Source organism: Coregonus lavaretus, assembly GCF_964263955.1.
Source record: "Coregonus lavaretus genome assembly, chromosome: 15".
Lineage (NCBI taxonomy): Eukaryota > Metazoa > Chordata > Actinopteri > Salmoniformes > Salmonidae > Coregonus > Coregonus lavaretus.
In genome coordinates, this window is record NC_140002.1 from 15,803,110 (window position 1) to 15,829,547 (window position 26,438).

The 26,438-nt window shown below is 39.9% G+C and overlaps 1 protein-coding gene and 1 long non-coding RNA gene across 2 annotated transcripts in view; one reads left to right on the plus strand and one right to left on the minus strand.

Moving 5' to 3' along the window:
- Positions 1-11,179: 11,179 nt before the first annotated feature.
- Positions 11,180-26,438, minus strand: part of LOC311142860 (opioid-binding protein/cell adhesion molecule-like) — a gene marked incomplete at both ends in the record, with an annotated part of 201,114 nt that continues 185,855 nt past the window's right edge. Inside the window, 4 exons of the mRNA XM_084178558.1 lie at positions 11,180-11,283; positions 18,275-18,426; positions 19,668-19,788; positions 20,406-20,540. Coding sequence (XP_084034684.1) covers positions 11,180-11,283; positions 18,275-18,426; positions 19,668-19,788; positions 20,406-20,540 — 512 coding nt within the window. The remainder of the gene's footprint in view (positions 11,284-18,274; positions 18,427-19,667; positions 19,789-20,405; positions 20,541-26,438) is intronic.
- On the plus strand, positions 13,852-15,100 carry LOC311142861. The gene is made up of 4 exons (XR_014614390.1): positions 13,852-14,108; positions 14,431-14,534; positions 14,689-14,767; positions 14,860-15,100. It is a non-coding gene; the product is annotated as an uncharacterized lncRNA (long non-coding RNA).

Below are 26,438 nucleotides of genomic sequence, written 5' to 3' on the forward strand. Positions count from 1 at the left end.
CTACCTTCATCCGCATCCCTTTTGTCTAGGGCCAATGAATGTGCTGTCTGACTACAAAAGATGGAATCCAGGGAATCATCACCCTTTGTCCTCCCTATGTATTCCACATTCTAACTGTCTGTTTTACCTTCATTTCCCGGAACGATATTCCATATGGAGTTCTTTATCTAATACCACAGGAGTGACCTGTTGGGACATCACATGTCTGGTGGTGAGATAGACAAAGCCAAATGCATGCATAAATTCAGATAAACAAACAAGCATTTCATTATCTGTATAGTACATGACATTTGTTTGGCGGTGGCGCATTCTGAATACCGGTTTACTTGCTTGCTGATTATTGGCATTGGTTCCATATGATAATTGTAAGTGGCCAGTGAAGTCATAAATACTGTGGACAATAACAAAACAAAACATTTTTGCAGTGTATTTAATGTTATGTTATTTGACAGTCAATTCAACCTTCATTTGATCAACAAGTTCCTACACATGTATGTATTTGTTAAGTCTGTGTTGATCCATGATAATCTCATTAGTTGTTTTATATAATTTTTGTTATGTTGGATGTAGGCATGCTGTTTTGGTTACACTTTATTTGTTAACACTTTTAATACTTAAAGCCAATGGGTACAGAATAAGGCTGTTTTATTTACTTGTTATAATCATGTATGAACCCTTATAATGGCTTATACTATGTTACATTTCTATGCAACAATATTTCAACAACCAAAAAATAGCTGTTAAAGACTTAACACATTAATAAGATGTATCAACAACTAACAACTCATTAATTGAATATACAACTAATTTAATTGATTATTTCAACACAGCCATTGCTTTTTGTTAGTTGGCTAGTTTCATTTAACAGATCCCCATCACGTGTACACATTCTTTCTTATGTAAGGAATTGGATGAAAAACATTTTTTTACATCTGTAAATGTAATTAGGCTTCTGCTTGTTGCTGTAAATACATAACGGGTCTGTCTTTGATAACATTGTTGTTTTGAGATGTTCTACCTTGTGTCAGCTGTCATCAGGCCTGTGGTGGATGGAGACGGTGCTGTGACAGCTGTCATCAGGCCCGTGGTGGATGGAGACGGTGCTGTGACAGCTGTCATCAGGCCCGTGGTGGATGGAGACGGTGCTATGACAGCTGTCATCAGGCCCGTGGTGGATGGAGACGGTGATGTGACAGCTGTCATCAGGCCCGTGGTGGATGGAGACGGTGCTGTGACAGCTGTCATCAGGCCCGTGGTGGATGGAGACAGTGCTGTGATACCATTGTCTTCTAAAAGTTCTTAATTAAAATACTCTAGAGTCATTTGAGTGTTTACAAAGGAAGCACACCGAGAATGACAAACAAGATTCAATATTATGTTGAAGGCAGTTATCTAACTCGGGAAGCCAGTTTCTATTTGATAAATGCAATAAACACATTTAGATGGAAACCTGATAGATGGACCCAACAGATGGATTATGAAACATGTTTGACAGCATCTTACAACAGACTATCTACAGTACAATGTACATTTTAGGACACCCTCATCCTCAAACCTAGCTATCAGCCAACACTGAAGGTTAGCGGTGAAGAATAGCATCTGTTCATTCTCAATTTCTTAGTAAAATCCCAAAGCAAGTTCCTATGAGAGTGCACATTCCTATATACTGTTTATGAGTACTGAGGTATTCTTTTTGTTCATATATATAATTGTGCCAAGGGATAAAACACATATTTAGAGGAAAATATCATGAAGCTTTATTACACTTAACAGAAACAACCATCTCTTACTCTTTCTCAATTAGAAAAGATACAACTATGCCTTAACATGCACAAATAGTTAAATACTGTTTTTGTTAATACTTTTGACAGAATAGAAAGGAAACCAAAAGCTGAAAAAAAGAACATCTACAATACCATTTCATTTACAGATAGTGAATAACTTGACAAGTTACACTAAAAAACAAATGTGCAGCATAGTATCACCTGTAGTCAGTATCTGCACATTTGAATGCCAATAAAGTTGACCACTCATAAATTCCTGTTCCCAGTTTGATTGAATGGGATAAATATCATCATTTAGGGTGGAACACTATTTTGAGATTACTGCACATACAGTGGGGAGAACAAGTATTTGATACACTGCCGATTTTGCAGGTTTTCCTACTTACAAAGCATGTAGAGGTCTGTAATTGTGAGGTTCTCTTGATATTGTGTGTGATTCAGGAGTGGTGTTAAACGGTAACATAATTGGTAGGCATAATTAACTAGAACAGATCAAATGGCAACTCATATAGACAAGAAAATAAATTTTGTAGAGGTGAGTTCATTAACTTGTTCATTCAAGATAATAAGTTGTACAAATGAACATTGAAATTATACAGATGAGACCCACTGTACGGACTAGATTGTAAGAAAATCCCTTTGCTGTTCATGCCTTCATACAAATAACATGTCCAGGCCCGTCTGAAGTTTGCCAATGACCATCTGGATGATCCAGAGGAGGAATGGGAGAAGGTCATGTGGTTTGATGAGACAAAAATAGAGCTTTTTGGTCTAAACTCCACTCGCCGTGTTTGGAGGAAGAAGAAGGATGAGTACAACCCCAAGAACACCATCCCAACCGTGAAGCATGGAGGTGGAAACATCATTCTTTAAGGATGCTTTTCTGCAAAGGGGACAGGACGACTGCACTGTATTGAGGGGAGGATGGATGGGGCTATGTATCGCAAGATCTTGGCTAACAACCTCCTTCTCTCAGTAAGAGCATTGAAGGTGGGTCGTGGCTGGGTCTTCCAGCATGACAACGACCCGAAACACACAGCCAGGGCAACTAAGGAGTGGCTCCTTAAGAAGCATCTCAAGGTCCTGGAGTGGCCTAGCCAGTCTCCAGACCTGAACCCAATAGAAAATCTTTGGAGGGAGCTGAAAGTCCGTATTGCCCAGCGACAGCCCCGAAACCTGAAGGATCTGGAGAAGGTCTGTATGGAGGAGTGGGCCAAAATCCCTGCTGCAGTGTGTGCAAACCTGGTCAAGACCTACAGGAAACGTATGATCTCTGTAATTGCAAACAAAGGTTTCTGTACCAAATATTAAGTTCTGCTTTTCTGATGTATCAAATACTTATGTCATGCAATAAAATGCCAATTATTTACTTAAAAATCATACAATGTGATTTTCTGGATTTTTGTTTTAGATTCCGTCTCTCACAGTTGAAGTGTACCTATGATAAAAATTACAGACCTCTACATGCTTTGTAAGTAGGAAAACCTGCAAAATCGGCAGTGTATCAAATACTTGTTCTCCCCACTGTACCTCATACTTTGGTGCAAATCTTTCATTGACATCATTGCATGGTTTACGTAAAAGTTTGAGTAATGTGCATATCTCAAGCTATGAGTTGTCCTATGTGTAACAGCCAAATAGCTATTTGAATTATGCGGTAATTGCTCCAAAACCCCTCACTCTCGTCATTGGTTTTGGGGCAGTTACACGAATTCAAATAACTATATGGCAGTTACATTCGCCAAGACCCACACATGTTTACAAACACACGTTAGGGGCTCACTGTTGGTGGAAACTGAGATTGAGTAGTGCTCCTTTACAGTGCAAATACAGTAATAATTTGTCAGATGTTTTCTAATTCTAGCATGACATTTGCATGTGGTTGAGTTATCGTATGTCATTCAGATGTGTAATAATTGGAGCAGAATGTATGTACAGTATGTATACATGTATTATGCACTGAAGCTGGTTAACGTTGCATTTTATTTAATCTGAGAATGCAAGTACCAGCGATGCAGTCAAGGGCATCGTGTGTGGACACTGATTGCGTATAGCTCTTCTTTACAGATTGATACATTACTATACATTTTATTTTGTAAGGCTACAACGTATGAATATCTTGGTTTGAATCAACATGATGCCCCTAAGTGCACTTGACATCAGTTGTTTCCTACGAATTGTAGAATAATTGTGGAAGTTGCCATGTTCAAAACAATATGCATAATGATGGAATTGCATTGCTGTTTCCAGATAATCCTTTACCTAGACTACAGTGTGGTACCAACTACATAAATATATATACTTTTTTTAAAGCACACAAGGCACACTGCTTGCATGATATAGATAATTGTATACTCTATATACCCTCTCTTTCAGTTATACTGCATACCTCAAAACGTACTGGGATTGTTTTATGATAAGCTACCTTGAAAGTTTTCACTTCCATGTGCTGAGACACTGCAATCCATTATTTTGATATTGATTTAGCTAGATAACAAATTGCTTTTGGAACTTTGCTAAACTATCCCTTTAAAATAATAGTGCAGGAATAAACAGTGGCCTTTTTTCAGATTGCGTATTAGTTGTGTTCTATTATGTTAGTTCTGATTGGCGTTATGTTCATACCGTTATTTAGCTGGACATTATCGTTTTTTGCACCCAGACATACCACATTTACATTTTAGTCATTTAGCAGACACTCTTATCCAGAGCGACTTACAGTTAGTGAGTGCATAAATTTTTTCATACTGGCCCCCCGTGGGAATCGAACCCACAACCCTGGCTTTGCAAGCGCCATGCTCTACCAACTGAGCTACATGGGTACAACTGATACTACATGGTAACACTTCCTATCTGTGTGCCATTTGCTAAAGGAAATCATTAACAAACATGAATGAAGTAATGTAAAACAATGAGAATACATACAGTGGGGAGAACAAGTATTTGATACACTGCCGATTTTGCAGGTTTTCCTACTTACAAAGCATGCAGAGGTCTGTAATTTTTCATCATAGGTACACTTCAACTGTGAGAGACGGAATCTAAAACAAAAATCCAGAAAATCACATTGTATGATTTTTAAGTAATTAATTTGCATTTTATTGCATGACATAAGTATTTGATCACCTACCAACCAGTAAGAATTCCGGCTCTCATAGACCTGTTAGTATTTCTTTAAGAAGCCCTCCTGTTCACCACTCATTACCTGTATTAACTGCACCTGTTTGAACTCGTTACCTGTATAAAAGACACATGTCCACACACTCAATCAAACAGACTCCAACCTCTCCACAATGGCCAAGACCAGAGAGCTGTGTAAGGACATCAGGGATACAATTGTAGACCTGCACAAGGCTGGGATGGGCTACAGGAAAATAGGCAAGCAGCTTGGTGAGAAGACAACAACTGGAAGAAAATGGAAGAAGTTCAAGATGACGGTCAATCACCCTCGGTCTGGGGCTCCATGCAAGATCTCACCTCGTGGGGCATCAATGATCATGAGGAAGGTGAGGGATCAGCCCAGAACTACACGGCAGGACCTGGTCAATGACCTGAAGAGAGCTGGGACCACAGTCTCAAAGAAAACCATTAGTAACACACTACGCCGTCATGGATTAAAATCCTGCAGCGCACGCAAGGTCCCCCTGCTCAAGCCAGCGCATGTCCAGGCCCGTCTGAAGTTTGCCAATGACCATCTGGATGATCCAGAGGAGGAATGGGAGAAGGTCATGTGGTCTGATGAGACAAAAATAGAGCTTTTTGTTCTAAACTCCACTCGCCGTGTTTGGAGGAAGAAGAAGGATGAGTACAACCACAAGAACACCATCCCAACCGTGAAGCATGGAGGTGGAAACATCATTCTTTGGGGATGCTTTTCTGCAAAGGGGACAGGACGACTGCACCGTATTGAGGGGAGGATGGATGGGGCCATGTATCGCGAGATCTTGGCCAACAACCTCCTTCCCTCAGTAAGAGCATTGAAGATGGGTTGTGGCTGGGTCTTCCAGCATGACAACGACCCGAAACACACAGCCAGGGCAACTAAGGAGTGGCTCCGTAAGAAGCATCTCAAGGTCCTGGAGTGGCCTAGCCAGTCTCCAGACCTGAACCCAATAGAAAATCTTTGGAGGGAGCTGAAAGTCTGTATTGCCCAGCAACAGCCCCGAAAGCTGAAGGATCTGGAGAAGGTCTGTATGGAGGAGTGGGCCAAAATCCCTGCTGCAGTGTGTGCAAACCTGGTCAAGACCTACAGGAAACGTATGATCTCTGTAATTGCAAACAAAGGTTTCTGTACCAAATATTAAGTTCTGCTTTTCTGATGTATCAAATACTTATATCATGCAATAAAATGCAAATTAATTACTTAAAAATCATACAATGTGATTTTCTGGATTTTTGTTTTAGATTCCGTCTCTCACAGTTGAAGTGTACCTATGATAAAAATTACAGACCTCTACATGCTTTGTAAGTAGGAAAACCTGCAAAATCGGCAGTGTATCAAATACTTGTTCTCCCCACTGTACTTATTACTTGCCAAATACTGGGCATTGTTACAAAAAGCTTATCATTTGACAATAATAATTAGTGAAAGGTTTCCTATGCAATTTCTGTCTGTTTATAGTTTTGTAGAGAATAAATCAACTAAATAATGCATATGGTTCATTAACTATTAATAGACAATTACAAGCTGTTATTGACAGCATATGTACAGTGTTACCCAGTACACAGTATGGTTAAAGCTTTGACTAATTTTACTGTATAGTGGATGGGGTTTGATCCAAAAGAGAAAACAACAACAACAACAACAACTCCCTATCTAGGAGTTATAATTTGCATATGTACTGCTGCTTAATTTAGTAATGTATGTTGACTCCAGGCATGGAACAATTAAAGTAGATATTGTTTCCCAAGGATCAAAATCTATCTTTTGATCCTCTCTTTGTCATAACCGCAAGATTACAGTTATGACTAATACACCGTTCATGATCATTTATACACAGATTCACATTGAACTTGAGGTGTATGGCGGTGTTACTGCACTTCTGTAGGCCACAAAAGCTTTCCTTTGACTTTCAATTGATTTTCGTGGATGAGTTACGACAGTCTACAGTTCTTCATAAATAAAAGTGAAGAAATTCTAATTTCTGTTTTTAACTGTGGATCAAAGGTTTCAAGCCACTTTGCCCCTTAGAGCCACTGTACATGGGTGGGGGGGTGGCAAGAAAAACAAAACCGTTTAGCCTTCTGACCTAGAGAACTAATACTCACTTTTTACATATAAACAGCACGTTCAAAACCACACCATAAGACTGATATTTGTGTATTGACAACATTTCATTTGATCTGTATTCATCCAGTAACAGTATATCATTGAATATTCTCTTTTTTCAAATGCAAAGTATTACATAACCTTAGTTTGTCTTCTCTTAATTTGCATGGTTATTGTGGGGGATAACATTGACCTTTACATTTAGATCAAAGTGGAATGTTGCCTTTAGGTCAACCACGTTTTGCTATATTAGATTGTGATTTCCTGATTTGTTGAGCTTTAACAGACCTTTTCCCACCAACCCAGTTCACCAGTCTTCACTATGGGCCCGATTCCGACCCAAGTTAAGCGCGTGCACTTTTCTCTCTATCCGTACTCTAATGAACTTAAGCATGAGAATAAAGTGCTATTCACCTGCTATTTGTTTTGGTTGGAGATGGAATAAATGAAGGTGTGGCAGAGGTGTGTCTACAGACACACCGTATTCTGACCATGCCCTAATTACCTAATAATTCCACCACCTTTACGTGCGAGGAAACCATGAATAAGGTCTAGCGAACCTACCGGTTCCAAGTGGAAAAAGCATCTACTTAAGTTTTTGGGATAGAAATACCACCTTTCTCCATGCACTGTAATAACTTGACGAACTATGTAAATGAGTAATCCATTTGGATAAGGGAATTGTAATTATAAATAACACTTGTTTTAGATCTATTTTACCTTATTATCACGTGTGAAACCAGACAAATGTGAAACCAGTCATATGGCAGCAAACTGAAGCATATCAACACAGTAAGTTTATGAACTGCTGTGCTATTATGCAGAATATAAATCGAATGGCCTTTAGCAGGGATGGACACTCTCGAATGTCTTAATTATAGGCTACCCCGACTTTCTCTGTTTCCATTTCTATCATGTTAAATATTAGCCACTATCAGTATTGACCATCAGTAGGCCTAATAACCATATATACATATTTAACTGCCAATTTACTGTTAGTTCCTTCAGTTGGTATAGCCTACATTATCATTCCATTTAATTCCAATGTTTCGTTTACCTTCATTTGCTTCCTCTGTAAACGGCATCACGGCCATGTGGTTGTTGCTGAGGATCATTAGTAACAGTTAATAATATAAAAAAAGGCATGTAGGCTACTTAAAAAGGTTATGGAGCGCAGACCAAGCCATAACAGTTTGAACCCGACGCATGGCGCAATACCCTGGCCGTGTCATCACACAGTTCCATGGTTAGTGCAGGCAATAGATGAGGGTATAGCCTACTATTGTACACTATTCTCCCTATTATATTTCAATGTACACTAATCTTCCAACATTACGATGGGTTGAAGAACTGAATGTGGCAATTTTTCAGAATGAATCAAACCACAGTTTTCTTTCTTCCGTGCATATATTTAGATGGCTTTCTTTCATTGATCTAACTAAAAGGTACACTGTATTTAAAGGGATGGCTTAAGATAAATGTACTGAAAACCCTATTGAATGAAAACTCCACAAGAAAATCTGTTGGCTAGCAAGTGGGAGGGTTTTCAGTGGTTTAATTACACTTATTTAGCACGCGCAAGGGAACCACGCATGCAAAGCCCGTTAAGCACCTTCATAAAGTGCGTAGGAAAGGCGTGCGTATGAAAGGCCTAATTTCCTAAGTCGGAATTGGGCCCTAAGTCTCAAGACAGAGGGACCAATTTTAGCCATTATGGACTCCAAAATGGCCTTGTCTGTGTGTGTACATGCATGCCTGCACGTGTGTGTGTGTATACACACTCCTCTCTGCTGCTGCCTGATAACCATGCAGTTTTGGGACGAGCCCAACATGCAACAAACCGGGTGTTGATGGCATTGTGGGGTGGCTGTGCGAAGGCTGATCAGAAGTGACAGCTGTGACATTGAATAGTTCTTATTCATCTGAAAGAAAAAGGGAAGATGTAACAGCTTGAGCCCTCCAAATAGATAGTTGATAGAGAGACTGGGGACAGACCTATCCTCAGCCTTTATCATTCCACCCTTTGATTGATAGAACACTGGGGTCAGGACTTCCGTCAAACATTAAAAGGTCGCTTGAGGCATTCAAAATGAGTCTCTGTGTAGCACATTGAATGCTTACTTTTACAGTGTAGTGCTATATGGTGTTTTAACAGATGTGTGTGTCAACTTGTGGTGTTAGTTGTGTTACCATGTAACAATACATTTAATAATTGTGCAGTCTGGATTGAAAGTCATATTTCTGTTCCAGTTTAGGTTATTTTGATAAAATTCACTTACAGTATCTTTCTCAATTATATTTACTGGGGGGGATAACTGTAGTGAGATCAAATGGCAAGCTATGTTTGTTAAAACTAATTAATTGTTTTTCACTGGATATTTTATAATGAAAACTTCAGAGCCTGCATTTGATACGCATGTGATCTTAATTGGATACAAAGCATATTCCTACACTTCACTGCACACAGCCTCAATCTAGACATGACTCGCATACTGTACGTTGTTTCATTCTGTGTGGGCTATAATGGGTAGTATTGTGTCACATACTCAAAAGGACTGAGGACTTCTTTGTTTTAACAGTTCATCATTTATGGACAATGTAAAACCTTATCTCCAGCTGACATGTTAATTACTCACCATAATGGTTACATCATTGCGATTCATGGACTCACTTGATCAAAACAATTGCTCAAAACAAATTGTTGCCGCTATATGTTATGACACGGGGGATCGGCAATGCTATAGCAAACAGTAAACCATGCAGGTAAAGCACATGAGAAACACACATTCTAAACTGGAGGAAATACATAACGTGGTTCAGTGAATTTCTGCTATGCTCTTTGCAGAATTATAATTGATTGTGACAGTAATTTAGGTAATCAGGCAACGTAATTAGGAAACCATTCTTAAATCAGAAGCCTTTCTGTTCAAAAGATATGCAGCTATGCACATCCAATATACAGACCAGCTTCATTGTTTATTTGGAAATGTCCTAAAACAGTGAAAAGACACAAACCTACTGACATTGACTGCGTTTCAATCCATCTCTGGTCAATGCAGAGGCCTGACTTACAGTCTCTCTCATGTCTTACCATTTAAAGAGAGAAATCACAACATTTGATCAATGACTAATTTCTCTTCACTTCATGTAGTGGGGAGTGCAGTACACATTTCTACATAATTTATATCCTGTTGGAATCATGTTGTTTTTATTTAACCACTTGCGTTTTGTTTGTAGACACCCACATGAGCTAAATGGTATATTGTGGGATGACACTACAGTGTATAGTCAGCAGGAGACCGAATTGTTTGTGCAATGAATAACCTGTTTTAATTGTACATTTCTGCCTGTATATATCAGCCCTGCCTGCCTCAACTTCCTTTCAAAAAGGTGTAAGCCAATTTCAGACAACGTACTGTCATAATTTGTCTTGGACTATGCAGTTCTTCTTAGTGACAACCCCCCCAAAAAAATTGTCAGTGCTGTTTATGCTTTAACAGTGTTTGTTTTGCTGTGCATGGACATAAATTCCTTAAATATTTGATATTGTAAAGTTCTGCCTCAGAAATGATAGCACACTGTTACACTGAAGTTGACATTGTTTATATTGAATGGTCTGTTTTTGTTATCATTCTGTTGCATACAACTGTAAAAATACAGTAAATTCAACAATCACAATGCATGTTTTCATTTTTTGTCATTTACTTAAGAAAAACTTATGTTATTGTACAGAGATCAAACAGCACATGACACACCAGTAATCCGAATGTACACCTCAATATTTGGGTAAAACCAGTCAACTATCAACACATACATGAACTTTTTGTTTCCCTTTTTTACATATAAAAGTTTAGATTGACACAAACTTGGTAGTACTACCATCACCTCAGATCAGCAGCCATGTCGACCCTCTCCCTCCCCACCTCCCTAGATGTGTCCCGTCTTCTGGTTTTTGTCCAAAAGAAGACATACCGCCAATGCACCCCCCCCCCCCCCCCCCCCCCAAAAAAAAAAAGAAGAGCGAATCAACTATGTTATTGGTGGTTCCTTTTGTTCCTTTTGTTCTTCTGGTACCAAGAGTCTTGTTGTTCAGTGCTGAGTAAAGCTGAGGATAAACCGTGTTGCATCAAAACTTGAGCAGGAACAACAAGAAAACAGTCAGCAGGAGGCAGAATGAGCAGTGGGGCGACAGGGCTGCCCTGTTCACATCGTGCATCATAGTCCCGGGGCCTGTTGGGAAAAAGAGTTTGATATTAACGTCACTAAGGCATCTCAAGAGGCAGTGCTTCCCCCACCTATCTCCCCTTCCACAACTAAAACAGTGTGGGTTCTATTGGCTTTAACTGACAACTTTAGATGCCTTATCAAAAAAAAGATTGTTGGCTTTAGAGCCTTTTCCTGAAAAGTAATTTAGGGGATGGACTGCAAAGAGGTCATCATCAGCAGTAACGCTAGGCATAAAACCAACAAGATGGATTCCTCCTGCACATTGAATAGGACAGGTTCCTTTGAAAACGGAGCACCAGCTCCATCAGACACTGGTCATCTTAACAAAGCATAGCAAGGATCTCAAATAGCTTTTTCCACGCAAACCCATCATTCATATCAGAGATGACATGGCATTCTATCCCCTTTGATGATCAAAAAGAAACAAGCAGTACAAAACAAACATTCCCCCAAATCCCTTGGCATGTGAACTGAGGAGCACGACTGAGGCTAGAATGTATTTTTCATGATTGGGCCTTTATAACGTTGAGAATAGAATCATGTAGGATGGATAAAATGGCTTCTTAATGTGTTTCTTACAGTTTGTTAGTCTTTGTAAACTGCTGGAACTGCAGTCAGAGGAAAAGTTGACCAAACATTGTGGATGAACTGTAATGCTACCCTAAGACGTTTTCTATGACTCAACAAATTTGTATACTGAGCTATTGTATTCGCTCAATAGCTATTGTATCCAAAGAGGCTCAGCTCTTTCACATAATATGCCCCTAGAGATAATCAAAAGAAGTTTCTGCTTTTTGTCCTATTCATAGCAACAATGTTAAAATGAATTAATTTATGGCTTTATTCTACATTACATAACTGCAAGTTTGGTTCACTGTGGAGTATTCTCCCACAGATTAATAAGACCACTGACAAACAAAATGTATCGATCTGCATTACACCCCACCACACAGACAGAGACATCTACATTTAGGCCAGGATTCAATCAGATCAGTGTTAACCCACGGTTACCGACAACTGCATAGCATATCATTGCTTTTGTTTAGGCGATGTTAGAGGTGTAAATGCAGCCGCAGCTGCTCTTGTGGTCATTGTCACGAAACCACATAATATAATATGACAGCTATATATATATTAGGGGTGTAACGATCCATCTACTACATCGATGTATCGATTTATATTCCTATGATCCAACTACATCGATCTGTGCTCGGCGAGTTGGCCTTTTGGACAACATATATCAATCTAACATCGTTTTAAAATGTAATAAATCGATTGTATCGATACTAGGAAATAACCCATTGGATTTAAGCACGTCAGACTTTATATGGATGTTTTTTCTTAGCACTTTTAATGATAAAGGCTTTAAACATTACTCGATTCAGTCTGCCTATCCGTGACGTCATCGCCCCGCGCCAGCAGCAGCGCAAAGGCGCAAAGACAACAAAACATAGCAATAGAGGACGACAGAGGAGAAGCCGACGAGCGAGAAATTATCAAGCCACCATTGCGGTCCAGTGTGTGGAAACACTTTGGCTTTTGCAAAGACGGAGATGTTCTAAATAAGTCGCTCGCTGTTTGTAGGATATGTAAAGGTCAAGTAAAGTACAACGGCAACACGACAAATCTCTCCAACCACCTACTAAGGCGCCATGGGATTTCACACAACACCGACCGTCCAGGCACCTCTTGCAGCGTTCCCGCTGCTACAGCAGCGAAAGGTAAAGTCAACTCTGCAGAAGCCTCAGGTCTCGCCTGCATGTTTAGTCAGAGACTAGGCCAAAACTCAGCTCGGGCGAAAAACATCACGGCAACAATTGCCAAGTTTATCTGCAAAGACATGCGACCCTACAGTGTGGTTGAAAATCCGGGATTCCGTGAAATGATTCAAACATTGGAGCCAAGGTACACAATACCAAGCCGACCACACTTCTCAGAAAAGGTTATTCCTGTATTGTACGAAAGTACTAAGAATGATGTGAAGCTGTCGCTTTCTCAAGCTGAACGAGTAGCGATAACGACAGATGGCTGGACGTCATGCTCAAATCAAGGGTATGTGACAATTACCTCTCATCACATTGATCCGGAGTGGAAAATGAAGACCTTTGTTCTGCTAACCAGAGTTTTAAATGAACCCCATACTGGTAAAAATATTGGCGCGTTACTGCGTGAAGCCTGCATGGAGTGGAAAATCTACGACAAGAATCCTGCCATCGTCACAGATAACGCCAGGAATATGATTGTGGCCGGTGCAGAAGCCCAGTTCAGTCCACACATTACCTGCTTCGCACATACACTCAACCTTGCCTCGCAGAAGGGTTTGGGGGTGGACCGTGCTTCCAGGTTGTTGGGGAAAGTGCGAAAAATTGTTGGATATTTTCACCGCAGCCCAATTGCATGTCACGCCCTACAGGAAAAACTAACTCTGATGGATTTACCAAAACATAAACTGATCCAAGACATAATCACCAGATGGAACAGTTCATTCGAAATGCTTGAACGTTTTTTGGAACAACAGCCAGCTATAATGGCAACTCTGATGTCCAAGGATCTACGAAAGAGGGTCACAGATGTAGGCACGCTGAGTGAGAGTGATATTGCCAACATGGATGACATTGTTCAGTTGATGGGTCCTGTCAAAATGGCAACCACTGTGATGTGTGAAGAAGACCAGCCAACTCTCTCTGTAATTGCTCCTCTTCAAGCAAAACTGCTGAAACACCTACAGCCATGCGAAGACGACTCAACCCTGGTTGCAGAGATTAAGAGGGTGATGGCCAGTGACCTCTCCACACGCTACAGAGGCACCCAAGATGCTCTCAACATAGGTAATTAATTTGGAGTCTTAATTAAAATCAACTTGGTTAATATTTTAGGTTATTAGACTGTATTAATTTGTAAAATGCCACACCTTTGCGTTTTCAAGTTTGAATTTGAGTTGTTTTTTCATATGGAAAAGTAAACAAGATATCTGCAATACAATTCTTAGTTCATGGTGGCTTTACATCATCACTGTGCCACATTTCTTTTAAACATACTAAAGTTTAATCTTCTGATTATTTTGTGTATGAGGAGGTGGTCATCACTTGCAATTTCAGGTCAACTTAATTTAATAATGCAATGAATGCAATATTCTTGTTCTTTAAACAGCATCAGCGTTGGACCCGCGATTTAAAGAACTGCCCTACCTGGAAAAAGAGGACAGAGAACAGGTCTACACAAAACTGGTTTTTGAGGCAGAAGTGTCCCACCAGGTAACTCTTCTCTCCTCTTTCCACTGCTCTTTTCTCTTCTCCCCTTTCATTTGTCCTCTCTCAAATCTCATCTGTTCTTTATCTTCCTCTAAATTTATGTGTGCAGTATTACAGAGCAGAAATTTGAACAGTTCACACATTCTTACATCAATAGATGCAAGCAATGGGAAATCAGGAGGAAGACGAGGGAAGCTCAAGCACAAAGCTGTCAGGATTCAATGAAGAGACCACAGGTGTGTTTCATGTGATACCAATAAAAGATTGTTGTTGTTTTGTATTAATGAGAAACATGACTATATTTTGAAATATATTTATTATATTGTAGCTCCAAATGAGTCACCTCCTTGTAAGAAGAAAGCCTTAGATGCGCTGTTTGGCGATTCCTTCACCCAAAGAGAAAGAAAATCCACAAGCGAGACAGCCAGAGCAGAGGTGTTAAGGTACCGAGCAAAATATGCGTTGCCTTTGACTGAAAATGCCATGAAGTGGTGGAGATCTCAGGAGAAAGAGCTACCTGTACTTTCCACCCTTGCTAAACGGTACCTGTGCATTCCAGGCACCAGTGTGCCAGCAGAACAAGTTTTTAGTACTGCTGGCGACATAGTGAATGCACAGAGAAGTGTTCTGCGGCCAGATCATGTTGATCAGTTGATATTTTTGAAAAAAAATCTGTAGTCATTGAAGAGTAGCCTAGTAGGTTACACTTGATCTTTTGTTGAATATTGTTTGTTTATTAAAATGAGAGTAGTAGCAGGTTCATCCACTGCTCATTCAACCTGAAGAAATGTTGGTTGCACTTTATTTTTGATATTAATACTGTATTTGTATTGTAATGTCGAAAAACAAAAGCAGAAGTAGCAGGTAAACCTACTCTTTATTCAACCTGAAGAGATGTTGGTTGCACTTTATTTTTCATATTAATATTGTAATATTTTTATGTTGAAAAACAAAAGCAGAAGTAGCAGGTAAACCTACTGTTAATTCAACCTGAAGAGATGTTGGTTGCACTTTATTTTTGATATTAATATTGAATATTTTCATGTTGAAAAACAAAAGCAGAAGTAGCAGGTAAACCTACTGTTAATTCAACCTGAAGAGATGTTGGTTGCACTTTATTTTTGATATTAATATTGTAATATTTTTATGTTGAAAAACAAAAGCAGAAGTAGCAGGTAAACCTACTGTTAATTCAACCTGAAGAGATGTTGGTTGCACTTTATTTTTGATATTAATATTGAATATTTTCATGTTGAAAAACAAAAGCAGAAGTAGCAGGTAAACCTACTGTTAATTCAACCTGAAGAGATGTTGGTTGCACTTTATTTTTGATATTAATATTGAATATTTTCATGTTGAAAAACAAAAGCAGAAGTAGCAGGTAAACCTACTCTTTATTCAACCTGAAGAGATGTTGGTTGCACTTTATTTTTGATATTAATATTGTAATATTTTTATGTTGAAAAACAAAAGCAGAAGTAGCAGGTAAACCTACTGTTAATTCAACCTGAAGAGATGTTGGTTGCACTTTATTTTTGATATTAATATTGTAATATTTTTATGTTGAAAAACAAAAGCAGAAGTAGCAGGTAAACCTACTGTTGAAATGTTGGTTGCACTTACTGTACTTTTATTGAAAATGTATTGAATATTGAAAATGAGATCAGACAATTTTAACATCCTGTTAATTCAACCTAAAGTGTTGTTTGCACTTTATTCAAATAAAATGTGAATGCATTTGCCATTCATTGTTGTTTACTTGTTTATTTATATTCATAATTAATTGATACCTGATTCCATTACAAGAAACAGGAATCTAGGAAACTTCACCTGCACTGTCCAGTATCCAGGTATTTATTTCAGTCACACTGGTTGAATTTTTGGCTAAAAGGTTACTGAATCGATTTCAAGTCACTGAATCGTTTCGGATCGTATCGTTCTAAATGAACCAATATCGTCCTTGAATCGTATCGACAACCACGAATCGTGATACAAATCGAATCGTTGTTAAAACGAATCGTTACACCCCTAATATATATACAGTGGGGAGAACAAGTATTTGATACACTGCCGATTTTGCAGGTTTTCCTACTTACAAAGCATGTAGTGGTCTGTAATTTTTATCATAGGTACACTTCAACTGTGAGAGATGGAATCTAAAACAAAAATCCAGAAAATCACATTGTTTGATTTTTAAGTAATTAATTTGCATTTTCTTACATTACATAAGTATTTGATACATCAGAAAAGCAGAACTTAATATTTGGTACATAAACCTTTGTTTACAATTACAGAGATCATACGTTTCCTGTAGGTCTTGACCAGATTTGCACACACTGCAGCAGGGATTTTGGCCCACTCCTCCATACAGACCTTCTCCAGATCCTTCAGGTTTCGGGGATGTCGTTGGGCAATACGGACTTTCAGCTCCCTCCAAAGATTTTCTATTGGGTTCAGGTCTGGAGACTGGCTAGGCCACTCCAGGACCTTGAGATGCTTCTTACGGAGCCACTCCTTAGTTGCCCTGGCTGTGTGTTTCGGGTCGTTGTCATGCTGGAAGACCCAGCCACGACCCATGTTCAATGCTCTTACTGAGGGAAGGAGGTTGTTGGCCAAGGTCTCGTGATACATGGCCCCATCCATCCTCCCTTCAATACAGTGCAGTCGTCCTGTCCCCTTTGCAGAAAAACATCCCCAAAGAATGATGTTTCCACCTCCATGCTTCACGGTTGGGATGGTGTTCTTGGGGTTGTACTCATCCTTCTTCTTCCTCCAAACACGGCGAGTGGAGTTTAGACCAAAAAGCTATATTTTTGTCTCATCAGACCACATGACCTTCTCCCATTCCTCCTCTGGATCATCCAGATGGTCATTGGCAAACTTCAGACGGGCCTGGACATGCGCTGGCTTGAGCAGGGGGACCTTGCGTGCGCTGCAGGATTTTAATCCATGACGGCGTAGTGTGTTACTAATGGTTTTCTTTAAGACTGTGGTCCCAGCTCTCTTCAGGTCATTGACCAGGTCCTGCCGTGTAATTCTGGGCTGATCCCTCACCTTCCTCATGACCATTGATGCCCCACGAGGTGAGATCTTGCATGAAGCCCCAGACCGAGGGTGATTGACCGTCATCTTGAACTTCTTCCATTTTCTAATAATTGCGCCAACAGTTGTTGCCTTCTCACCACGCTGCTTGCCTATTGTCCTGTAGCCCATCCCAGCCTTGTGCAGGTCTACAATTTTATCCCTGATGTCCTTACACAGCTCTCTGGTCTTGGCCATTGTGGAGAGGTTGGAGTCTGTTTGATTGAGTGTGTGGACAGGTGTCTTTTATACAGGTAACGAGTTCAAACAGGTGCAGTTAATACACTTAATGAGTCGAGAACATGAGGGCTTCTTAAATAAAAACTAACAGGTCTGTGAGAGCCGGAATTCTTACTGGTTGGTAGGTGATCAAATACTTATGTCATGCAATAAAATGCTAATTAATTACTTAAAAATCATACAATGTGATTTTCTGGATTTTTGTGTTAGATTCCGTCTCTCACAGTTGAAGTGTACCTATGATAAAAATTACAGACCTCTACATGCTTTGTAAGTAGGAAAACCTGCAAAATCGGCAGTGTATCAAATACTTGTTCTCCCCACTGTATATATTATTGCATCTAGAATTGCATCCCAGTGCACACAATAACACAATAACGTATATTAAAGCGATGTTGTACTTTAACAGTAGGCAGTCTTACCGTAGAGGATTATGCTTGCATTGGTGATCCCCATGGTGTTCATGGCCACACAAGTGTAGTTTCCGTAGTCCTCTTCAGAAACATTCAAAAACATAAGCATGGATTGTTTACCTTGGTTCTCTATCTTAACCCCATTCAGCCCATTGAAGAGTCTGTAAAGAAGAAAATACATTCTTAAATGTTGATATTGGAATCCCATATCTATATGTTTATCAAAAACAAATCCCCGTAGCCGTGAATTTGATGGGTATTTCTTATATCAATCAAATTTGGCCCTCAACTGGTGGGGGAGGTTTTGAATGGGTTGTGAGTGTCTGAGTAAAACAAATATATATATACACATATATAATCATAATAAAACAAAGTTAATGAAAAATACTCCTGTCTGAACTAAACAACTAAAACCAGTTAGAAAGTGTGTAGATCTTTTTTTATAATTTAACCTCTGAACTATTTTTCTTCAATCACAGTATTTTCAGCGGATTTGGTTGATTTTATGGTCTTAACATTCATATGGGCAAAATTGAATTATCGACAATGAAAAAGGTGGCACTGTTGTTCCCTTGTCATATAATTGGCACATTTTCTATCAATAGACCATAAAAAAATTGTTTTCCAGATTGTATTTTGGCCCCAATAAATTGGGATGCGAATATTGGATCGTGACTGAGACAACCTGGTTCAATTTTGGTCCTGAGGCAAAACCAGTTGAGAACCACTGCATTTGGGTAGTGTAGGTGTAGTCTGTCAACAATGTCAGTATAATCCAGTCAAGTTTGACTGAACAAGGCCCATTGAGGTCATTGCTGTGTTGGCATTTGTGTATGTCCTTGAAGGGTTCAGCACAAGTATGAATGCTACAGTTGGTAAAGACTATTAGTCTCGGGAACTTATGGACAAAAATACTTTTGAAATAAGTCTCTAGAGCCCTAATACTGAACACAGCTCATTAGGTCGTGCTGAGACGACTGCTCTGCATCGCTGTACAACAACCTGCGTTGTGTAACATTTTCTCTTTGGCTGCACCGCTAATATTCCCCACGCTTCACTGGCTTGTGCCAGTTCGTGTCGAAACAAGATTTATTTGTGAAGCGTAGTCATTCATTATAACCCCCTGTACTTTCTCAGAGGTTGTCCAAGCAACGCAGCCCATTGACAGAAACTAATTATGCAAAACAATACAACTCGCATTTGGTGGCCATGATGGTTTAGATTAGAAATTGTTCTCCAAAGAAAGTAATTTGAATAGTAAGTTCTTAATGAGACAAAATTATATTTTGCCAGTGGAGAATAAAAACAACTGGGGGATTTACATCTCCTTACAACCAACAAAGGCCAAAACTGAGACCCTTAAAACCTAAGACTCTTTTCTAAAACATCTATTAGGACTTACCTGCGGTCCTCTTTGTACCACTCAAAATCTGCACCAGGAACAGCAGAGGCCTCACATTGGAGCACCCCTTTTTGGCCAACTGGTGTACCTGTACTCCTGGCCTTCGAAATGAAGGGAGCGTCTGTAAGATGTATGAAATTGAGGTTATTTAATGAGTTTTATAGCAGTGAATATTCTTAACATTAAAAGTAGACTCAGCAATATGACACAGTGGGGCAACTTCCTGCTTACAGAAATCAAAACAACAGAAATCTGATCTTCCAAGACTGCCACTATTGGGTCTTCCTAATGTGGAAATTCCTCACAGGAGGGAGCACATTGGAAAGAGCCTGTTTTGTCAGTCTTGACAGATTGAAATTATGCTTTTGATTTCTGCAGGCAAGAATTCTTCCCGCTGTGTATGATGTCATATATTGCTGTGTATAACTACCTGATAGCCATTACTTTGATGTCCTTTAAAGTGAACTGTTTCAAACAGGTGAAGTATCTATTATTCTGAATAATCTGTAAGGTGCGTCAGTATATGTTCTGTTGATACCAATGTACACTCGAGCTAACATGCTAAACTAACAAGAGGCTTCTAAAATGATCTTAACCCTAATAAGCTCTTAAAACAAGTTTGGATCAACAACAGCCTGGGAAAACCATGTAGCTGATAAAATAGCAACAGATAAGCTGACCATTTAGATTTGTTTGAGTGTTGTGGTGTTTGGCGTCATTGTTTGTTTTCTTGCTTACAATTGACTGTGACTTTCACTGTCTTCACATCTGGGGCTGAGATGTCATTGGAGGAGATGCATTCATACGATCCCGACTGTTCTTTACTGATCGCTGTCATATCAACATATTCCCCTTCAGTGACAAATTTGTGGCCTGAAAAAGAACACAAAAACATCTGTTTTTAAAAGTAGAAAGCATACAGCGGTGCATAAAGTATTACCAAAACCCCCACATGATTGAAGTGCAGTTTCCTGGACTTTTCTTTTCATCTTAAATATCTCCCAAAAAGCCACATAACTCAAACGTTCATTTCATAAAAATACACAGATGGAAAGAAGTGGAGGGCGCTCAACCAACGTGAGTCGAGTTGCAACCCAACATTTTTATCAGAATTGAAAATGAAAAGGCCCAACACTCGCTCACCATTAAAGATTATTTGTTTTATTTGACGTTTCGGCCTTCAATGGCCTTCTGATGAAGGCCATTGAAGGCCGAAATGTTAATCTTTTAACCTAGCCTAAATAAAACAAAAAGTTTGTAATGGTGAGCGAGTGTTGCACCTTTTCTTTTTTATTATATAAATACACAGAACCATAATAAATTCATACCAGCAGCCCTTGAATTTGACACATATATGCAAACATACTTCTGTTTTCTAGCGGTCTTCTGAGCATGAAACAGTACTTGCAAGCAGGTTAAACAGGTGTGAGATCCAAGATGCATAGAAATCAACCTTTCAAATGGTCTGCAGCATTGATGAAGGTAGCGTGTAGGCTATACATCAGACACTACAACGTGACATTTGGAAACCTGTTCGTTGAATATTTGAAAGCAGGAGCCACTCAAGGTGGAAATTCTAAAGAGTTACAGTAGCTGTGTCTTGTACACAACAGCAGCAGGTACCACATTACAGAAACACTGGCCCTCAATATGTTATCAAATGTCAACACACATCACATAAAATAACATTTCCCCAGACATCAGCAGTACTGTGGCATAATATCTACCCACTGCTCCCGCGACAGACATCATAAAGTCTCTAAGGTCTCGCTATTCAAAGAAATGTGCCGGTATCAGTTATTTCTCCTGTGTGTGTGTGTGTGTTTCTGTGTGTGAGCAGGAGGAAATGGGGCTGAGACTGAAATGGAGCGGCACCTTTACTTGGAGATAACCCATTCCCAATCAGCTGAAATGTCACATACAGCAATAACTCGACATTAGCATGATCTCATTACTTTCCCCAAGCCCTGGTCCCACCAACAGCTACTGCTGCTGCTGCTGCAGCTGACGAGACTGACTGGAAAGGTTGTCCTGGCTGGGTTGTTGCTTTTAACTTTAATGTGCTGGGCCATGGGAAATGGAAGTACAGATAATTTCTATCTACATTATGCAGATTGAGGCGAGGAAGTGGAAATTGAGTTATTGGCCATTACTGTGTTATTTTATGGTTGCAGGCGGTGATCGGGTGAGTGATGGCAAGGTTAACCTATGATAATTCAGGCTTTAGCGTAACAGCGACTCCATGTGCAAAAGATGGCAGAATCGGTTATGCCTGTATTTTCAGTCGAGTCGATAAAATATTGATGTTAGGTTTTTAACTAAAGGGAAAACGTTTGGGTAATGTCTTAAGATACGTGATACAGTCACTCTTTTGTATCTGCAAACCCAAGCAAACATGGCAACATGGTGCAGTGCCTTCAGAAAGTATTCACACCCCTTAACTTTTCCAAATGTTGTTGTGTTACAGCCTGAATTGAAAATGGATTAAATTGAGATTTTGTGCCATTGATCTACACACAATACCCCACAATGTCAAAGTGGTATTCTGTTGTACAAATGAATAACACATTTAAAGCTGAAATGTCTTAAGTCAATAAGTATTCAACCCCTTTGCTATGGCAAGCCTACATATGTTCAGGAGTAAGAATGTGCTTAACAAGTCACATAATAAGTTGCATGGACACACTCTGTGTGCAATAATAGTGGTTAATATGATTTTTGAATGATTACCGCATCTCTGTACCCCACACATACAATTATCTGTAAGGTCCCTCAGTCGTGTAGTGAATTTCAAGCACAGAATCAACCACGAAGACCAGGGAGGTTTTCCAATGCCTCGCAAAGAAGGGCACCTATTGGTAGATGGGTTAAAAAAAATACAATATCCCTTTGAGAATGGTGAAGTTATTACACTTTGGATGGTGTATCAATACAACCAGTCACTACAAAGATACAGGCGTCCTTCCTAACTCAGTTGCCGGAGAGGAAGAAAACCTCTCAGGGATTTCACCATGAGGCCAATGGTGATTTTAAAACAGTTACAGAGTTTAATGGCTGTGATAGGAGACAACTGAGGATGGATCAAAAACATTGTAGTTACTCAACAATACTAACCTAAATGACAGAATGAAAAGAAGAAAGTCTGTACAGAATAAAAATATTCCAAAACATGCATCCTGTTTTCAATAAGGCACTAAAGTAATGCTGCAATAAATGTGGCAAAAAAATTAACTTTTTGTCCTGAATACAAAGCATTATGTTTGGGGCAAATCCAACACAACAGATCACTGATTACAACTCTTCATATTTCCAAACATGGATATGTTATGGATATACTTGTCATCAGCAAGGACTAGGGAGGTTTTTTTTGTTGATAAAAAGGAACGGAATAGAGCTAAGCACAGGCAAAATCCTGGTTCAGTCTGCTTTCAAACAGACACTGGGAGACAAATTCACCTTTCAGCAGGACAATAAACTAGATCTCAAGGCCAAATATACACTGGAGTTGCTTACCAAGATGACATTGAATGTTACTGAGTGGCCTAGTTATAGTTTTGACTTAAATCGGCTTGAAAATCTATGGCATGACTTGAAAATGGCTGTCTAGCAATGATCAACAACCAAATTGACAGCGCTTTAAGAGACTTGCCCAAAAAGACTCACTGCTGTAATTGCTGCCAAAGGTGATTCTAACATGTATCGACTCAGGGTTGAATACGTATCTAATCAAGATATATTAGTTTTTTGTTTTTAATTTCATCTTTAAAAAAGTTGTAATTTTTCTTCCACTTTGACATTACAGAGAATTCTGTGTAGATCTTTGAGGAAAAAAAAGACAATAACCCTTTAGAACCCATAGCCAGTGATGCCAACTTAGCGACTTTGTCGCTATATTTAGCGAGTATTCAGACCCCTCTAGCGACACATTATCAAAAAAGCGACTAGCAACAAATCTAGTGACTTTTTCTGGTGTTATTGGAGACTTTTGGAGACTCTGATGTGAAAGCACATATCGTTCTTACTCTTCTCAACGAGCAGCGGGTGCTGCCGTGGGCCCCACCCCCGTCCCAAAGCACTCACAGGTGGCCCAGTCCTCGAGCAGCAGTCCCTCACAGCTGCAATCAGAGCAGGAGATGTTCACCCCTCTGCGTCCAGACTGCAAATGAATCGCGCATGCGGGAAGCCGCCGCTGGCTGATCCCACCCTGACTTACATTCAGGGTGGGATGTAAATGTAAAATGTTCTTTGTCTAAAATAAATCACTGCACAAAAATAAATCACTGCATTTGACTCACACAGCCTCAGTCACTTACTCACCTCGTCCACTGTGTGTGTGCCTCTCTGTGACATAAGCTAAACATCTAGCTGGCTAGCTCATCATGTCTCAGTCAAAACTGTACACTCAAAAATACAGAAAGGAGTGGGAATCAAACCCTGAATTCAAAGGCTGGTTGAAGCCGTTTATTGGAGATGATACACGGGCATACTGCCTGTATTGTAAGGCTGATTTCTACACAAAGCCTTATAACAGTTCCACCCAAAACAAGCTGCCAATTATGGGTCAAAAAAATTGACTCTGCAAAAAAGGCTGAGGCCACCATGGCATTAGCTATCGCTGAACACTGTTCCATGCTGGCATGTGATCACATTGGAGAAGCATGTAGAGCTGCTTTCTCAGACTCCACTGCTGCTACCCACTTCAAAATGCACAGGACAAAGTGCACAGAAATGATTAATGGTGTTCTAGTACCATACTTTCTGAAAAAGTTGGTTGCAGATGTGGGTGACCAGCGTTTCAACCTCCTACTCGATGAGTCCACGGATGTAAGTGTTTCTAAATACCTGGGGGTTGTGATAAGGTACTTTAGTGACACCATGCAGACAATTGTATCAACATTTCTCGGGCTTGTTGAGTTGGAGGGAGGAGATGCCAAATCTATAGCCCGTGCTGTTGTGGCTTTCCTCGAGAAGTATTGTCTTAAAAAAGAGAAACTCCTGGGGATATGGACTGACAATGCCTATGTTATGATGGGGATTAACAATGGGGTCCATAAAGTGCTGAAGGAGGAGTATGGCCTCAAAGATCTGGATCTGCCACTCTCTGCAGCTTGCTGTAAGTCATGCTTCCAATGACACCATCCCCCGTAGTGTGGAGTACTTGGTACGAGAGACTTATAACTGGTTTTCAGTGTCTCCAAAGCGCAGGGAGGCCTACAAGGCCATATGAGACCATCAACTGTGGGGAGAAACCTTTACAGATAACCAAGGTGTGTTCCACACGTTGGCTCTCCATTGAACCCGCTGTTTCACACATTTTGGACCAGTGGGAGGAGCTTAGGCTGCATTTCGCAGTTACCAAGTCCAGTGAACACTGCTACATGGCTGAGGTGTTATACAATATGTTTTGAGGATCACTGTACATGGAGTATCTGACTTTTTTGAAGTCAGTGCTGGGTGAGGTACAGTTGGCCATCAAGGCTTTTGAGGGAGAGCAAGTAGATCCTCTTAAGCTACTTGACAGCTTGGTTAGCCTGATCAAGTCTGTGAGCAGCAGGGTACTGAATCCACTGGCAAATGTTGATGTACTCAAAGGGCCAATAGATGGATACATCAGTCCCAAACTGTACCTTGGTTACCTTTTTGAGTCAAAGGCAGCTGAGCTCCACCTTGCGCCTGAGGAAGAAAACAATGTCCAAAAGCGGTGTGTAGCCTTCACCATCTCCCTCACTAATGAGTTGAGGGTGAGACTGCTGGACAACATCGAAGCATTGCAGTACATGTCAATGTACTGTTCAATGTGGAGGAAACTCTAAAGCATAATAAGAGCCCTGGAGAAATAGAAAAAATAGCCAAGCTCCTTGGCTACTCCCCTGCAGAGATAGACAAGATTGTCCAGCAATGGCGTGCCATTCATCTTAGTAAATGGAATGAGACAAAAAACACACTGGGCTTCTGGAGTGAGATTTGGAAGTTCAGGTATGCAGCTGATATCAACACGTTTCAAGAACTTGCCATGCCTGCTTTCTGTGTTGTCCTTGCCACACTCGAATGCTGAAGTCGACAGAGTATTCAACCAGATGAGTGTGGTAAAAAGCAAACTTAGAAATCGGATGTACTTGCAGACCCTTAACTCCATTCTGTACATTCGATATGGACTGAAGCTGTCTGGTGAGCCTTGCTATGAGCACCAGCTGCCTGATAATGTTTTGCAGCTTTTTGGCACATCAGCTGCTTACTAATTTAAGTCAGCTCCCTCAGTTGCTAAACCTGCCATAGAGTGCCTTGACCAAAATGACGATGATCCACTCTTTCTGTGAGCCAGCACAGCCTGTGTGTGTGTGGAGGGGGGTCTGAAAAAAAAAAAACAATTAACCTGAATTAGGGCCAGACTAGTTACCATCATTTTCTCACATTGCCATTGACAGTTTTTTCTATTGTCTGTTTTTGGTCCATTTAGATTGTTAATATAGATTGTATACAAAAAAATGTTTTAAATGTTATGGTTAAAAATGTTCATGTTTTACTGTGACTTGTTGTAGGCTCCTAAGTGGACCATGAGGTTTAAAACCAAACCAAACTTAAGAAAACTAAAATAAAAATAATAAAAACGAAGTAACTCCGTCAGAGTGTCTCTTTTGGGTCACTTTTGCTGGTCCCAACCTCGGATAAAGGAGGAGGGTTGGAATTGTGACATAAAAAAACAAGAATCGACATTTGTAGTTCTAAACATATTTAGGGTGTTTTTTACTCACTTTTTGTCTCTCCCAGGAC